At 37.8% G+C, this 18,953-nt stretch overlaps 1 protein-coding gene across 1 annotated transcript in view; it reads right to left on the minus strand.

The window, feature by feature from the left end:
- The window catches only part of LOC121737545, a 31,538-nt gene extending 26,342 nt beyond the window's left edge, over positions 1 to 5,196 (minus strand). Inside the window, exon 1 of the mRNA XM_042129199.1 lies at positions 4,797 to 5,196. Within this exon, the coding sequence (XP_041985133.1) occupies positions 4,797 to 5,196 (400 nt within the window). The remainder of the gene's footprint in view (positions 1 to 4,796) is intronic.
- Positions 5,197 to 18,953: the final 13,757 nt, after the last annotated feature.

The following is an 18,953-nucleotide window of genomic DNA, read 5'->3' on the forward strand; positions in this document are numbered from 1 at the left end:
AATTAACTTGTTATTAACACGAGTGTGTTTTTTATGACAAAAGCCGCGCCACCCGTGTACAGACACAAGCACTAAATTTTAATTATTATTTTTAATAGTTTATAACATAAATTATAATAATTAGTTTTTAATAGTTTATAATATAAATTATAAACTATTGAGAACAATTAAAATTTTGTATATTTTTTTAATGAAATAAGGGGGCAAACGAGCAAACGGGTCACCTGATGGAAAAAAAACTTCCGTCGCCCATGGACACTCGCAGCATCAGAAGAGCTGCAGGTGCGTTGCTGGCCTTTTAAGAGCGAATAGGGTAATAGGGGAGCCGCAGGGCCGTCTCTAGCCCATGTGGCGCCCGTGTGCAAACATTACCCTAGCGCCCCCTAAGAAGCGCGCGCGCGGTCAAAATTAAATGGGTACAAAGTAAAAGTACAGTTTGTCCGGCCGTTTGAGGGTGAGGACTCTAAGCGGTGGCTTCCTTCGTTCCACCAGACGAACTATAACAGCACATCAAGTTAGTATAGGTACTGTCAAATTTCTCCAATATAAATAGATAACAAACTCTATTGTTATTTGTTTGTAGATTGAAGTTTTTTTCGGTTTTGACCATGATGTCTTGACTAACCCTAACAAGCTTAACCCCAAAACATAAATTTTATATCGCTTAAGTACTTCAATTTTACTTTAAATTTCATGTTATATACTTATTAAACATCACATCATCACAACATCGGTATTAATTCGATTTCATTATTCGATTTCATTGAAGAGCTCTAACTTCTCTACATCCGAAGAGCCAGCATGGCACAGTTTGTTTTCTAAATTAGAACACTGTGCTTTTCACATTTAAGGTTCATTTCACGTTGAAAAATAAAGATTATAATATTTATATTGCAAAAGCCGAGCCGCTAATAGCGCGCCTTGCTTTGCTGTAATTCTACAAATATAAGAAGAGCTTCGGATATTACACAAAAATTATGCTACAAATACCCATTCTGTTTAGGACTTGCAGATTCTGTGAAGAGGAGGATGAAACACCTATTCACCTTCTCCTCGACTGCCCTGCTCTACTACAGAGCAGGAACAGGCACCTTGGTCGCCACGAATACTCGTCCACAGAGGAAATTCGTGGCACCAACCCCAACATATCGTTCAATTTATGAGCAGGATTGGGTTGGGGATGATACTCTAGTGCGAAGGAGTCACAATAGATCCTCATGGGTCGCAGTGACGTCAGGACTGCAGAGACCTGCGTCCTTAAAAAAAAAATTACCCAAAAATGTTTGCAAACTGGAGTTCTTTTTACGTTGGTCAATGAAGCGTGGGCCGTGGCGGCCGGCCAGCGCGGGCGCGCGCCAAGTGCGAGCGGCGCTCGGTGCCCCTAGGACCGCGGCGCCCGTGTGCACCGCACACGTTGCACCTATGGGAAAGACGCCCCTGAGGGGAGGGTAGGGATGGGAAGGGAAGGGAATAGGGTAAGGGATTGGGCCTCCGGTAAACTCACTCACTCGGCGAAACACAGCGCAAGCGCTGTTTCATGCCGGTTTTCTGTGAGAACGTGGTATTTCTCCGGTCGAGCCGGCCCATTCGTGCCGAAGCATGGCTCTCCCACGTATTTTTTAGTTTAGTAAATAACATTATTATACTCTTGAATTATCCTCCTGAATTATCATGCTGCATGATGAAAAATGAGCGTTCATCATGCAGCATGTAATTCACGTAAATGAATGGTCATGCTGAATTACCGTGTACGGGGTACTTTAGATACTGTTAGACAATGCTTACACGGCCAGTCTGAGATCAGCTGAGTCCCAGAGACAAGAGTTAAATAATATAATAATATAAATAATATGATAAAGTCCTAATGTTTAATTATTAATTAGGATTACTACCTATATTTTGTAAATTTTTACAAAATATAGGTAGTAATCCTAATGTCGTTGAAACTAAGGACGAATTTCGACCATTGGGCGATCTCTCGTTTTGTAATAAATAACAATGATTTACACTTACAGATTCCAACTATTGAAATTGACATTCTATGATAACATTTCCATTTTGTTATCCAATAAGAAACAGACTGGATCGAGTAAGAAACTAATCTGCATTAAATATGATGCATTAAATAGTATAATTATAACCGCCGTACTCAAAGACATTTAATCTAATATATAAAATTCTCGTGTCACAATGTTAGATAGCGTACTCCTCCGAAACGGCTTTACTGATTTTAACCAAATTTTATATGCATATTCAGTGGGTCTGAGAATCGGCTACTGGGTACTTTTTATATTGATAAGTGCATTTGTTGAATAAATAATTGTAAATTATTTCAACTCGAGACTGACGGCGACTATTGTTTGTGCGACGGGATAGCGATGGACGTTGCCACGGTGACATACTTATTTAGTCACTTCAATAAAATAATACGGACGGAATACTTTATATGGCAAAGAAACGTTTGCCGGGACAGCTAGCTAGTTATGTAATGAAGAGTTTGACAGGTAATGTATACCAGAGGAAATTGATTCCTAGGCAGTATTATCTGAGGTCATTCATAAAAATCGGTTCAGTAGTTTCGCAGCCTCTTTGATTTTTAGATTTACTTATTTAGTTGTATGTAATGTTACTTTTTCCTGCCTAAACTATTGCGGTTCAAATTTAGATTAATTTGTCTTTGTCGATACTTTGAGTCCCGGAAAAGGACATAGGATAGACTTATCACGGAATACTAGTTTTCAATCCAGCCACGCTGCGAGCAACATAATTAATGCATATAATTTTACGTAATATTATTATGTACATATTGAAATTATAAATTATACTAGCGACCTGCCCCGGCGTCGCACGGGTATAAAATATATAGCCACTGAAAAAATGATTAAAATCGATAGTCTATGATCCTTCACGTGGTCTACTTCTTATCTGTGCCAAAAAAATAATAACATATTATAAATTGCTCCAGTAGTTCGCGAGATAAGCCCCCGTTTTTTCCACATTCTCCTATTAGTTTTAGAATGATCAAATATAGCCTTCCTCAATAAATGGGCTATCTAACACTGAAAGAATTTTTCAAATCGGACCAGTAGTTCCTGAGATTAGCGCGTTCAAGTTAGCCCTTAAAAAAATGTTCCTCGTTTTTTCTACATTTTCCTCTATTTCTTCACTCTTATTAGTCTTAGCATGATAAAATATAGCCTATAGCCTTCCTCGATAAATGGGCTATCTAACACTGAAAGAATCATCAAAATCCGTTGCATAGTTTTAAAGATTAAGGGAACAAAGGGACATAAGGGAAAAAGCGACTTTGTTTTATGCCGTAATAATATGTGTAGATTCTCCAGTACCTATTTCTGATAAGGGTTCCTTAGGAACTACAAGGGATCTTTTTAACCATTCGCTTTGTACGTCTGCTTGACCTTTGACCTCTTGTCTTTGACATTTGACCTCTTTTCTTTTAACAAATATAAGCCTATTTTAGTTAGTTTTGAAAGTATTACGTAACTAACTAACTAACCGACTTAAAACTGAGTCTTTATTATGAATCTAGATCAAATTAATTAAAAACGCTTATAACGTGACTAACTATAATTGAAATTAAGCCTATTAACTTTATAGCTAATTAACTTTTATTGTAATGCCAGAAAATTGTTTTCTGGTTAAATGAAAGGAAATCGGAGAAACATTTTTATTTCGAGGAAAGAGATTTGAGAGAGTGAGTTTTTTAATAAGGGAGCTAACTAGACTTAAAATATTTTGTGTACTATCAGATAAGTTGATTCCTAGGCATATGACGGACCTTAATTTGTTTGCGTTAAGTCAAACCTATCCGACCGATAACAGCTAACATTAAATTGACATAAGCCGACCAAATGACGTACGTCCGTAGGTCCTACGTCGTACATCCAACGTAGGTCCGTCAACTGCCTACGAGGCTACGAACAATGGTAAAATAAAAAATAAAAAAAAATAAATTTCTTTATAGCATGCATTTTCAAAGCTGTATGCTCCGCGAAGCCCTTAAGGGCGTCACAGACGGTGAAGGTAATATAAAATACATATTATTATTACCTTAGTCCTTAGGGCTTAGAGCATATTTTAGAATATCGCTCACCATAAATATATTTGACGTGGGAGAGCCATGCTTCGGCACGAATGGGCCGGCTCGACCGGAGAAATACCACGGGCTCACAGAAAACCGTCGTGACACAGCGCTTGTAAAAGGCCGGCAACGCACTTGCACCTATTCTGATGCTGCTAGTGTCCATAGGCGGCGGAAGATGCTTTCCATCAGGTGAACCGTTTGCTCGTTTGCCCCCGTAGGGCCGCAAGCGACACATAAATTGTTTTTATTAGAAATGTAATCAGACACCAGCATGGAGAGTGGAGACAATTCATTCAAAGACAAAACATTCTTTTTTGGGGGTCAATAATGTCACATCTTAAAAGGGTTCCATCACCGAAAAAGTTTAAGAACCACTGCTTTACAGTATTGACTATTATGTATACAAGTAACATCTTAAAGTTTCGCTAAGATGTGTATTGCTGTATGGGTTCAAAAATTTGCGTATAGGTCAACTTATAGTTTTGTATTTTTACCAAAAAGGTAACAAAGGTTAAAGGTAAGGTGAAGTATTTTGACCAAAAGTGAAACGATAGGGGTATTTTGACCAAAACTTATCCCATCAATCCCCAAGCGGAAGCCGGCTGCCGCATAGCAATTGAAAATCTATTGTATCTGCGACACCCACGATGAAGGTGTTAAAAGGTAGATAGAGGTAAAAAGGTAAGCTTACCTTCTTCAACTCCCTGATTGATCTCCTGTCCAGTGATCTTGGGAAGAGACAGCTGAACTGTTCTGGAGTTCGCGAACGAAGCCACTCGGTCCCACAGCATGGAAGTCAAGGTTTCGTCCTTAGCATCAGCTGACCTCGGCAGGGTCGCATCTATGTCATTCTCACTAACCGCCTGAGCTTCAAATCCAGCAGATTTGACTATGTCTATCCCATCCACGAGCGGTATAGATTCCATCCTTGCAGCTCTATCAAAGAACAGTATAGCCTTCTTCTTCAAACACGGCATGATCCCATCAGCTCTTGAACAGTCTTCGTAAAGCCTCATGATGTACCGGATCCCATCCTCCTTTCCTTCCACCAGAGCTACCAACACCACCAAGGAAACCACGATTTTGTACATGTTTGTTGTGTGGTAAGAGAAAAATGACTAAGACGTTGCACAGATGCTTACAGTATTTATACTCAAGTACATAGTAAGAATGCTTACACCAAGATCGAGGGTACGCTCTCTGGTGTATTCACAATGTTCGCGGCTGTGTAAACTACGTGGGATTTACGTTGGCGGTGTACCAGTGAGGGTATAGAGACGGGCGTTGTGTATACGCCCGCTGGTCTGTGTGAGTTAAGCGAGTCGGAAAATTGCTGTTCATTTGTTATGGATGCGGCAGTTTTGTTTATATAGTAAACAAATGTATGAATTAATAATATATTATGATTTTAAAGTGTCGTGTTAAGAGCTCGACAATTTTCTACTAGTACAGTCTACTAAGGTTAATCATGCTTTTTCAAAAATTCAGTACCAAAATATGGTATCAAAAATTCAAAACAGCTGTTCAACAGATGTTTAATCTTTTGTGGTAAGGTCGTTAGCGACGTCCACAACTCCGTTGTGACAGACACACTATCAAAAGTTCCACTTCTGTACAAAAAATGTTAACGAAATATTGTGGGTCCGTCAAGCCATTTTTCTTACGTATGACGTATTAGACAAAAATTGTATATAATTGTATATACGCAAAAATAAATGAATTTGAATTTGAATTTGAATTGTATAACTATAATGTTACTATTTAAACATTATGTTTTTTTTTTGTAAAGATAATTATAGCACAAAATTCGAGCTAAACCCTATACAAAACAAAAAAAATCAATGTCGGATCATAAACGGCTGAGTAATCGTTGAACATACATAAAAAAAAATACATACAGCCGAACGTATTACCTCCTGTTTTTTGGAAGTCGGTCAAAAATATTATTATTAAGACACCTTTTTGGGATGGTCAACAAATTAAGATGAGTGTAGGTACTCCAATTTGGAACCGTACTTTTTGCTGATAATACTGTATTGTGTCCAAATAAATGGCCCATTATATTCTCATGCCAATTTCTACAAAATCGACGGGTTATAAAAACCAGTCAGCGTAACAACAATGATTTTGATAGACAAGTTCAGTTTAAAATTCATGAGCTAAACTACAATTTTTGAGAGAGCGAAATTAATTATAGAGGATCTTCATAAATGTAGGTTACTTGGTAGGTAATGATAGTGGTAGATAAGTTACCTTTACTAGTATAGTCAAGTTTTGAGTTGGTTTGGTTATCCTTAATAATATCCCCCACACCGGATCCGGTTACGGTGGAAATGTGAAAAAAAGTGGTATGCAATGGTTTCAATGAAACCTTCATTGAAACCATTGCATACCTGCAGGAGTAATTTTGTACTGCCTCTCTATTCCTTTACTCTCATAACCCCGTGGGACGGAAGACCGACACGACTGGCGAGAGATCAAGCGCAGGACCGACTTTTTACATGCCCATCCCACGCATGGATTATCTTACTTGTCAGACAATCAGGTGATCAGCCTGCATTGTCCTAATCAAACTTGGAAACAACGTTTCCAATGCGGGAATTGAACCCACGACCTCCGAGTCAAGAGCCACGCTCTTATAGCCACTGGACTATTTTTTATTTACTAATATTATATATGTCGTAGGATGATTTGATAAATCCGTGTTTTCGCGAAATCCCTAGAATTTTCGCGAAAATTCGATTTATCAAATCATCCTACGATGTCGTAGGATGATTTGATAAATCGAATTTTCGCGAAAATTCTAGGGATTTCGCGAAAACACGGATTTATCAAATCATCCTACGACATATATACTCATTTCATTCACAATATTTCATTTCATTTCATCCCATTGTCGCAAACCATGTTGTATATTTTTACCTTTCATTGGAACACATTTTATCAATAAAAAACTGTGCTGTATTATTTTGTATTTTGTTAAATGTGGTTCTGTTGGTGAATTTCAATAAATAAATAAAATATACCTAATATGTGAAAGTGTGTCTGTCTGTCAGTTACCTCTTCACGCCCAAACCGCTGAACCTATTTTGCTTAAAAGGTGTATCCATAACAATTTTTTTTTTTAGTCCCGAGAAAGGAAATAGGAAAAAATATGGTTCCCGCGCGATAATCTAATTTTGGTGCAACGGATTTGCAATGTCGCTTAGTTACAACTATTAAAGTGTACCTATTTTTTATTTGTTTATTTTTATTTAAGCATTTATTGCACACAAGACACTGTTTAAATAATAATTACTAGACACTCGCAGCATCAGAAGAGCTGCAGGTGCGTTGCCGGCCTTTTAAGAGGAAATAGGGTAATAGGGGAGGGTAGGGATGGGAAGGGGAGGGAAGGGAATAGGGTAGGGGGTTGGGCCTCCGGTAAACTCACTCACTCGGCGAAACACGCCTGTTGTTTCACGCCGGTTTTCTGTGAGAACGTGGTATTTCTCCGGTCGAGCCGGCCCATTCGTACCAAAGCATGGCTCTCCCTCGTATAAATGTAGTATGTATATTTTAATATAAATGTAGTATGTATATTTTAATATACCAAGTTCTATGCTATGGCACATCCTAGATGTAATGAGTAGCTCCTAGATCTTCGCATGCAAACTATACGGAATTCAATTAATAATTAGTAATATATTATTATTAATAACATGCTTCCTGTATTATGCATATGCAAGAACATGTACGATTGTAATCATAGTATTTAAAATATCCTGAAAGTTATTTTTGCACTAGCTGAAGCGGCAAATGAATTATTTTGGGTATAGATGGTGAAAAATTGAGCTGATAACCGCAAAAATTTTCGTCAAAATCAGTCTAGTTTAGTCGAACAACAAACACCAATCAATTTTTACCCGACTACGGCGAAGCAAAAAGGAGGGTTATGATTTTGGCCTGTATGTATGTATGTGGGTATGTGGGTGGGATGTTCATCTGGTCCCTCGTAACTTTAAAAATACTTATATTATTTGGACAAATGAGGTATCTTTAGAAGTCTCTTGGTTGTCCGCTGGTTATAGGCTACATGTCAACACGTTAAATTGACTGTAGCGCCATCTAGGGGACTTAAAGTAAAGAACAAAAAAAATATTTTTCTTTATTAGCATATTATTTCAAATATTAGCTATTTCTCACGGGTTTGCGAGCAATCACCTGATAATTGTTAGAATTCATAAGTCACGTCAATGCAATATCTGTACCTGCTGCGCAGGTATAGATATTGCATTGATATCAGAGATATTAAGGTGCATTAGGTATTTTCATTTACAGAAAACTGTAGATTCCCGCGCCTTCCCGATCCCCAATTCCCGCGTGGGAAAAACTCGTCAGTCATGTCATGTCAGACAGATAGGCTGGAGCATATTTTGGCCAGCGGTTAAGTCTGGCTTTACAGCGGGGCAATGTCGCCAGCATTTTAGGCACTCTCCCTAAGGGCAGCAGCCTAGATGAAAATCTACGAGAATCTACGTATTTTATATTCAAACTGTTCTTTTTTCTGTTTCTGTTTTACTTTTATGGCTAGCTTAGTTATTTTTTAATTTATTATATTAGTGTTAAGTATTTGTATTCCAATGTTGTGTAAATATTTATACGTGGGAGAGCCATGCTTCGGCACGAATGGGCAGGCTCGACCGGATAAATACCACGTTCTCACAGAAAACCGGCGTGAAACAGCGCTTGCGCTGTGTTTCGCTTTACCGGAGGCCCAATCCCTTAACCCCTACCCTATTCCCTTCCCTACCCTCAACTATTCCCTTCCCTTCCCTACCCTCCCCTATTACCCTATTCCCTCTTAAAAGGCCGGCAACGCACTTGCGGCTCTTCTGATGCTGCGAGTGTCCATGGGCGACGGAAGTTGCTTTCCATCAGATGACCCGTTTGCTCGTTTGCCCCGTTATTTCATAAAAAAAAAAGTTGTGACAGTGAACTTTCAATAAACATATTTTACGTGATATCAATAGCTGCTACTTTCATATGACAACTTATAATGCAAAACTTTATCTTTTCGGTTCAGTGCACTTTTAAAATATGTCAATAATATTATATTGTGTGTTGGGCTGTGTTCTAAAGGTAGTTATTTTAAGCTCATTATTGACGGGCTTAAAGATTAAGTTATTTAATTCATCAAGCCCCATACGGTCACCGAGACACAATAGAAATTCTATTGTGTCTCGTTTTTCCAAGATCGACGGGTTAGTACTTATTATTATTAAAAAAATATAGGCTTTTATTATTGTTAAAAGCTAACTCTATGCAAGGGACCTCAATGATTTTTATGGGCAAATTAATGACGTTAGGGCGCTTGCTTATACAAATCACAAAAAAATGCTTTTTCAGCGCTGCTAATTTTACTGTGAACTCTATTAAGAGGATACACCAGGGGCTAGAGAAATGAAAAAAAAGTACGTGTAATATCTATAGCTGTCTCTCTTACCTCAAGCCTATACCGCAGAATGCGATAGAGACAACTGCAGAAAATCCAGAAAATCAACGATTCGTTGTCCCCTAATTCCTTCTCCAAAACTTAACCGATTTAAGTACTTTTTTCATTAAAGATTAAAAAAAGGCTTGAGCTGTGTTCCTATGTTTTGCTTTTTTTGTGTAATCTAGCCAAATCTGTTTTCTAGACGTTTGAACACAGCGGAAAATCTGGCCATTTTTTTGGGTTTTTGAACGTTCATATCTTATTTAATAATTAAATTATGAAAAAAAAGAAAACATACATCGTATTAGTGGCCGTAGATATTCAGGAAAAAAAATTATAACTCTACTAGCATTATCCAGGGAGAAAACAGGGGACAACGTTTGTATGGAAAAAAGGGCGGTGTGGACTCCTCTTAATAAATCAAAAACCTTTTAATTTCATAACAATAAACCTAATTGCTGCTGCGGAACCCCTCATCGGCGAGTCCAACTCGCACTTGGCTGGTTTTTGTAATTATTTCAAAGTACATTGTTATATTATTTTGTAGGTATTATAGGGAGCATACACACACTATATATATTATAGGGAGCATACATACACAGCCTAAAGTATTGTCAATTTGTTTTGTTACACCACGTACTTTGTGTTACAACCTGTATACGACGACGAATCATCCTTGCAGCTGTGCATTTATGTGCTAATGATTATGATTTACTGGGATCTCCACTGACTCAGGTGAGAACAGTTACCACATTTGCCACACCTGTATACCTTCATACGTACCTTCAAGGATCGAAAACGAATCATCCTTGTATCTGTGCATTTATGTGCTAATAATTATGTTTTACTTGGATCTCCACTGACCCACGTGAGAACAGTTAGCACATTTGCCTACGCTCTTAATACCTTCATACACACCTTCAAGGATCGAAAACGTATCATCCTTGTGTCTGTGCATTTATGTGCTAATAATTATTATATTTCACTTGGATCTCCACTGACCCAGGTGAGAACAGTTAGCACATTTGCCTACTTGCACATAATGCATATCTGAGTGATGACTGATGACCATTAGTGCGTTACTAGACTATATTGTATGTCCGGTAGTCACAGTTTTAATGTAGACTAGAAAGAATTAGCCTATGAACGCTTAGGCTGGATTTAGGGTCTAAGTCAGATCGCAACGCGACACGTAGATGCATTTCTAAATTTTTACTGAATTGACAAATTTCAATTGGGTGAGACGTCTTGCAAATCTGTCAAATCCATGCAAATTTAGAAATGCATCTGCGCGTCGCGTTGCGGTCTATATTGACCCTAATATACGTCCGCACCAACGAGCGGTTTGACCGCTACACCGCCGTCACTGTGGCCTTACCGACAAAGAAAAAGCCACCTCATGACCTAGGACGGCATAGCGAACCTTTTCGTATCAACGTGTCTTTTTCTGAAGAAACCTTTCTCAAGAAGTCGCATACGAGCCGAACGAATATTATTTTTAGGGTTCCGTACCCAAAGGGTTACTGAGACTTCAATGTCTGTCAGTCTGTCTGTCTATCTCTAGGCTGTAACTCAAGAACAGCTATAGCCAGGCTTCTGAAATTTTCACAGATTGTGTATTCCTGTTGCCGCTATAACAACAAAATATACTAAAAGTGCAATAAAATTAATATTTAAGGGGTCTCCCATGTAACAAACGTGTTTTTTTTTAGGTTTTTTTGCTCGTTATCAATAATGGTCGCAGCTAGGCACTTGAAATTTTCATTTAATCCTTAATTTTATTTCTACTTTAATAATCAATATTAAACTAAAAATAAAAATAAAATATTTATGGGGGGCTCCCATACAAAAACACATTTTTTGCCCAATTTAGCTCTATAGCGGTACGGAACCCTTCGTGCGCGAGTACGACTTGCACTTGGCCGATTTTTTTTGTGATTCGGTGCTTCAATGCCATTTAATGCTCACTATGCAGAGGTGCATCTATAACCTTTATTGTTGGTAGAATAATTATTTAGATACTTATAGTTTTGTGACCAGTAACGAGCTCCTTTTAGTGCTGTTGGTTCACCATCCCTGACCTAGGCTTGGCTCTAACTGCTACATAGTAATGCTCGTCGGGACCCGTGCCTCCGCCATGCGCCAGCTGTAGGAGACAGGAACATCGCAGTGTTTTAGTGGGTAGGGCCGCGGCACTCACCATCTTCGCCGCGGCGAGCCCCTCATATCCGCAGCGGGAGTCCCCATTCCCTGCGTCGAATGCGACACAGCATTTCACTGCGTTAAAAAAAAGGCTTGGCTCTAACTACAGAGACAGAGTAGACAGAATGATAGAGTATACCGACTTAGAACTGATGTTGAAATTTTTTAATTTGACGTATTATGGCGAAAATCGTCGCTAGGGTTGTTAACTTGTTACCTACGAATTTAAAACTATGACATATTCGCTGGACGTGTTCCTCTTTGGTCGTATTGTTGTTTGTGTTTTGGCACATGTGATTAAAATTGTCAGAATCCAATTTTGAAATCTTTATTTTAAATATTTAAAAATAAATTATATCAGCCAGCGCGAAGCACATTCCGTTCATAATCCTAGTGAAACCCGACGAATTTGACAGATATTGAAACCTGTCCGTCTCTTTGCAGTCGAACTACTGGTCGTTATGTCTATTGTGACAGAGATGCGGCGGCATGGGTCGCTGACAGTAGATCATGTCAGTAGAAAATCAAAAACTAATTTTCAATCACAAACAATATTTCACCATAAAATTAATTCATTAAAAGTCTGCGAAAGAAAGTTTTCTCACAAAAGAAAGTAAGATTATATCAAAACTAAAATTAGTTCTTATATTAGCTTCCCACAAAAAAGTGTGATAACTATCTTACAGCGTAGTTGAAAATTTTGTCACGTATGTTGAAATAATTATCTGTGCAAAAAAAGATGACTTTATTATCCATATCTACTTACCTACTAATATTATAAATGCGAAAGTGTGTCTGTCTGTCTGTCTGTTACCTCTTCACGCCTAAACTGCTGAACCAATTTTGCTGAAATTTGGCATGGAGATAGTTTGAGTCCCGGGAAAGGACAAAGGATACTTTGTATCCCGGAAAAATGTACGGTTCCCGCGCGATAAACGAGTTTTGGCGCAACGGAGTTAGTAATATTATAAATTACCTTTGTGGCTCAGTAATTGGGTTGGACCGAAAGGGGGTCGAGGGTTCGAATCACGCTGACGGAACAAAAAGTTTTCAATGTTCCCGAGTAATGGATGTGTTTAAGTGTATAATAAAAATCTATATATATAAAAAAAACTCAAAGGTGACCGACTGACTGATTGACATAGTGATCTATCAACGCACAGCCCAAACCACTGGACGGATCGGGCTGAAATTTGGCATGCAGGTAGATGTTATGACGCAGGCATCCGCTAAGAAAGGATTTTGATAAATTCCAACCCCAAGGGGTTCAAATAGGGGATGAAAGTTTGTATATAATAATACTTCTTAACGCGAGCGAAGCCGCGGGCAAAAGCTCGTCTTAAATAAATGTATTGTAATAAAAAGTAATAAATATATTTCCGTTGTCTGGTAATCGTAATACAAGTCCTCAGGTACTTAGCACGGGGCCAGACTGACGTGGTGTGAAGCGTTTCTAGATGTTATTAGAACGAAGTACAAGCCGGCTTTTAATTTGAAAAACTTAATGCTTTCAAAACGTGCTTATGATATAACACGTCATCCATGCTAATTATATTATTAAAACGAGCTTTTTCCCGCGGCTTCGTTCGCGTTAAGAAGTATTATTATATACAAAATTTCCTCCCGTATTTTAACCCCTTGGAGGTGGAATTGATCAAAATCCTTTCTTAGCGGATGCCTTCGTCATAATATCTACCTACATGCCAAATTTCAGCCCGATCGGTCCAGTGGTTTGGGCTGTGCGTTGATAGATCACCATGTCAGTCAGTCACCTTTGAGTTTATAATATATTAAAATAGATTAATGTAAAAGTGTATCTATTTATCTCATAAAGTTACACCGATTTAAATAATGTTTATTAATGAAACTTAACATAGCAAAATAGGATTAATTTATTTTTATTATCTGAGCTTAATTCATACAGATTCCAATGACATAGTTATAATATGCATCCCCCATAAGGAATTTTAGAGTTATCGTCATTTTAACGCGTCACGCGTGAACATCCAGAAGTAGCCCCACAGATGCGCTTTTTTTTCAAAATGGCCGCCACAGCTGAAGGGATATAATTACTTTTGTGTTCGTAATCGTACTTTTATTCCCTGGAAATCACGTGGGACAGTTTTTAGCTGGAAAAATGTACGATTTTCGCGCCTTACATACATTTCTGAGTAAATTAGTAACGAGCAACCTGAATGAACATTAGACTAACTAATACTCGGATTATTCGTGACTATACCTCACACAAGTAGACCACAAAATGAAAGGTCAGTAAAAACTGAAAGTAAAAGTTTGCTTTACAAAAAGTTAATTACATTACTCATAAACAATTTGTAATTTTATCTTAATAATGTAATTTGGAACTTTTAACGCGCATAAAACAATGTTGTAAAAACTTAGTCTTAATTTTGTCAAAGTGTTGACTTTTAATTACACTACTCAACAAATTTTCAACTTTTTTTTTTATCTGAGTTCCTACTATGTAATTATAATTACTTGTTATTGGCTTAATATAAATGTGTAAATAAAATTTTTGGATCACATCTCATTTCCGAGATAAATGAAATTATTCAAACATATGATTTTCAAGCAAAATCAAGCTCATCCATTAGTTTTTTTTTATTTTTTTATATAAAAAGGGGTAGATTTCTTGGTGCAGCTGGCTTTACGCTTGTATTAAGATCCTAGAGATTCACTAATAAGGCTCCAACAGTAATCTGCTAGCATAACAGGCCCCCATCTTGGAAAAAATTTCAGCCGTATCTTCATGAAAGCGGTTCCCATGTTTATAGCTAACTGATCCCATATTTTCGGGCAAAAAGTCCAAGTGCGGATTAAGTAAATTACATATAACATTCATTTTTAAGGACACAGTCCAACATCAATTTTATTTTTGGTGAAAGTCAGCGGATTTGTTGTGACCGAGAAAATTCATTGTCACATCAATAAAAGCTTCCCCTGCTTGTTTTTCAGAATGATTAAGAGTAAGTTGATGTTTACATCAATGACAGAGAATCTTCGATCAGCTTTGCCTAACTAAGATTTGGAAACTTGCTAGGGAAATTGTAATGCAGCACTATCTTTGTTCAAGTGTTTTAGGAAAACATTTAAAAAGCCTAATTTTATGTGTTACGGCAGCAAAATAATTTAATCGGGCTCAACCAGTGAACCAAATTTAACAATTTTGTGTCCCAGTACGAGTGACTCTCATGATGGCCAGATTTTGGCATAAATTCGCCAAAAATGTAACAAAATAAGTTAGGACTGCTAACATTCACGCATGTCAAATAAAAGTTCATTAATTAAACTAACGTATAAAGTAAGTTTTGTTGGTAAAATAATCTTATTTTCGAAATACCAGAGCTACATAAACATCAAACTTACGTCCACGTTACAGAAAGTTTCAATTTATATTTCTCAGTTTCGAGATGTGATATCAAAATAAAATGCCTACATTTATTTATTAGTAGTCAACCTCGATATGAAATCATATGTACCAAACCAGATTTTTTTTTATTATTGGTCTAAGCATGTGTATTAACCCACATTTTTTTTTAAGTTATGAATGCAATCTTGTTCTAAATGATCTACAGAACATGACTGCATTTATAACTCTATACGTATTTTTTGTGGGATAGTACCTACATTTAAATGCTTAACAGCGTCCAAATGGTCCCTGAATTTCCTAATAATATAATCTTAAGACACGCGGTAGCATATCAAGCCAAATTCAATAACAGAATTGGCGATCCACATTGGGTGTAAATTGTAATATCACACGCCTCCGTGGTCCAGTGGTTTAGAGCGTGGCTCTTGAGTCGGTCGTGTGTTCGATTCCTGCATTGCAAATATGTTGATAACAAGTTTGGCTAGGACAATGCAGGCTGATCACCTGATTGTCTGACAAGTAAGATGATGACAGTCGATCCTGCGCCTGTTCTCTCGCCAGTCGTGTCGGTCCTCCGTCCAACTGGGGATAATAAAGGCATAGAGAGTGCTCTTTTGTCCTGGCACACACTTGAGCACTATAAAATGACTCCTGCGTAACTGGCCTGATTTCAATGAAACCGGCCACCGTCACCGAAACCGGTGTGGGAGCTGTTATAATATTACAGGAACCATTTGGAGCCACTTTTGACCCCAGACGCGTCAAATTTGGCTCATATATTGATACTTGCAAGATATTAGTACATTCTTTCATGATTGGGGAACCACGTTTTAGATGACACTTCACTTTCATGCCAATGACCTTGTCGTTAATGATAACATTATGACCCTAATTTTGACATGACGTGCCATTGTCTCGGGCGTTTACCCGAAATTGCACTTTCACACCGAGATTGCTGTCATTAGTGTCATGTGCGTAACGCTGTCAATGACAGTCGGCATTGACAGTCAAACTCCAAAGTTACATATATAGGTTCTTATACCCCACCACCTGAGCACTTTTGTGGTACACTTTACGAAAAAACAATCACGTCTATTGATTTGTGCATTAACACAATAATTTTTATTTATATGTAGATGTGTATTGATTATAATTATGTAGTTTATATCATAGGTTAGTCGATGTTTGATAACTATTAAAATATTTAAAAAAAACTGACATAAAGATTATAACCACGCAGAAAAACGATGCGAGCACCAGCCCAGACAGTAAAAGGTTTTGTTTGACGTTTGACAATGTTTCTGTCAATATTCTGATATGACGTGTGCAACATGTCGGATTTCGGTCGGGTTGTTCACTGTATGTGCTGGTAGCGTCCTCTTTGCATAAAATTCTCTATTGTTTTAATAAGAAGTTACCTTAAACTTGTATAAGATATTTTTATTTCAGGTAAAATAGACAAAATATACAAAATACTAGCTGTCCCAGCAAACGTTGTTTTGTCATATAAATAATTTTTGGTATGAAAAATAGATGTTGGCCGATTCTCAGACCTACCCAATATGCTCACAAACTTTCATGAGAATCGGTTAAGCCGTTTCGGAGGAGTACAGGAACGAACATTGTGACACGAGAATTTTATATAATATAAGAAGATTATACATGAACCAGCTGTCCCGGTGAACGTTGTGTCACTTAAAACCTTGCCTGGACTTCTACAAAATATTTTAAGACTAAAATTAACCCAACCCGTTCAGCCGTTTTCGAGTTTAAGCGTAACTAACACAATTGAAAATCCATTTTCATATATAGGTATATAGATATTGATACTTAGATAAATGTATGATCAAACTTAGACAGCTAAAAGCGTCAAAACTAGAAGACTGATTTTGATGAAACTTAATACAGAAATAGAATAGACCACAGGAAAGGATATCGTTATTTTTTTGCCCGAATAAATTTACTGTTCCCACAAAATGACTGACAATATACGAATATTTTAATTCCTTTAATTAACGCCTCCGTGGTCTAGTGGTATAGAGCGCGGCTCTTGACTCGGAGGTCGTGGGTTCGATTCCCGCGTTGGAAACATGCTATTTCCAAGTTTGGTTAGGACAATGCAGGCTGATCACCTGATTGTCTGACAAGTAAGATGATCCAAGCGTCGGATGGGCATGTACAGTCGGTCCTGCGCTTGATCTCTCGCCGGTCGTGTCGGTCTTCCGTCCCACTGGGTTATGAGAGTAAAAGGAATAGAGAGTGCTCTTGTGTACTGCGCACACACTTGGGCACTACAGAAATTACTCCTGCGTAGCTGGCCTGGTTTCAATGAAACCGGCCACCGTCACCGAAACCGGTGTGGGAGCTATTATTTTTATTCCATACTTTGCCACCGTACATTTTTATTTACCATGATGATATAGCAAAAGCTATAAACATTATGCTCCCAAATTATCTAGCATCAATAAGAAAGTGTGTAATTTCCCATTATTCCCATGACCCCACATAATAGTGGGAAATGGGAAAAGCATATGATAATTAGATTTATAACTAGAGCGAGTAATGTGCGTAGTGATGTTAAACCGTGGTTAAACCTTTGTTGTCATCACGGTAAGGATAAGGAAAAGTCACTCCGTCAAAAAACGTGCTCCGCAATACTTGTCAAAAAAGTGTACCTTAGGTTTATACGTGGGAGAGCCATGCTTCGGTACGAATGGGCCGGCTCGACCGGAGAAATACCACGTTCTCACAGAAACCCGGCGTGAAACAGCGCTTGCGCTGTGTTTCGCCGAGTGAGTGAGTTTACCGGAGGCCCAATCCCCTACCCTATTCCCTTCCCTACTCTCCCCTATTCCCTTCCCTTTCCATCCCTACCCTCCCCTATTACCCTTTTCCCTCTTAAAAGGCCGGCAACGCACCTGCAGCTCTTTTGATGCTGTGAGTGTCCATGGGCGACGGAAGTTGCTTTCCATCAGGTGACCCGTTTGCTCGTTTGCCCTCTTATTTCATAAAAAAAAAACACATTTCAATACATTTGCAATATTTAGGTGACCTTGAGCGGTACTAGGCTGACTTTACATGACAGATCAAAAGGAACCAAAGAAGGAGATGCATTTCGTACCCACCAATGTAGCACATTGAGGCACATACCAAATAAAAGGGCTTGAAAAGTTGAACATTTTATTGTATGACGAAAAATCTGAAAATCATGGGAGAAAAAAGTTAATGAGGGTAGAAGGTAAAAAAAAAATCACAAAAAAACATTCTGTATTATTGCATCAATTTATAGTGTTGCTGGTAAGGAATCATTTCTGGAAAGTACCTAATCGCATATGACAAACTTAAGGAAAGTGTTATATTTTAGTATATTGTTTCATATTTTGAAGAAATGTATGGGAAAACAATAAAACCTTAAAAATCTAACCTTTCCTGGATTTTACCGTACATTGTTACTTTGGAAAAATTGTTTATAATAAGCAATACTAGTGAATAGTGCAATAATACAGGCTGTTTTATTTTTTCCTAAGAAAAAAAAAAAACATCCTTTATTATTGCACCATGCGATAGTATTGCTAATTATAAACAATTTCTCCAAAGTGATAATTAACGAAAAAATCTGGCAAAGGTTCGACATTCAGTATTTTATTGTTTTCTCATACATTTCTTTGAAATTTTATTACATATTTTACTGTTTTACCAAATAAAGTTTCTTTCTTTCTTCTTTCTTCTTTCAATACTGCCGTGCAGACACTAAAGCGCAGTAAGTGCAAAATCATGATTCG

The sequence above is a fragment of the Aricia agestis genome, chromosome 21 (genome assembly GCF_905147365.1).
Source record: "Aricia agestis chromosome 21, ilAriAges1.1, whole genome shotgun sequence".
NCBI classification, from domain to species: Eukaryota; Metazoa; Arthropoda; class Insecta; order Lepidoptera; family Lycaenidae; genus Aricia; species Aricia agestis.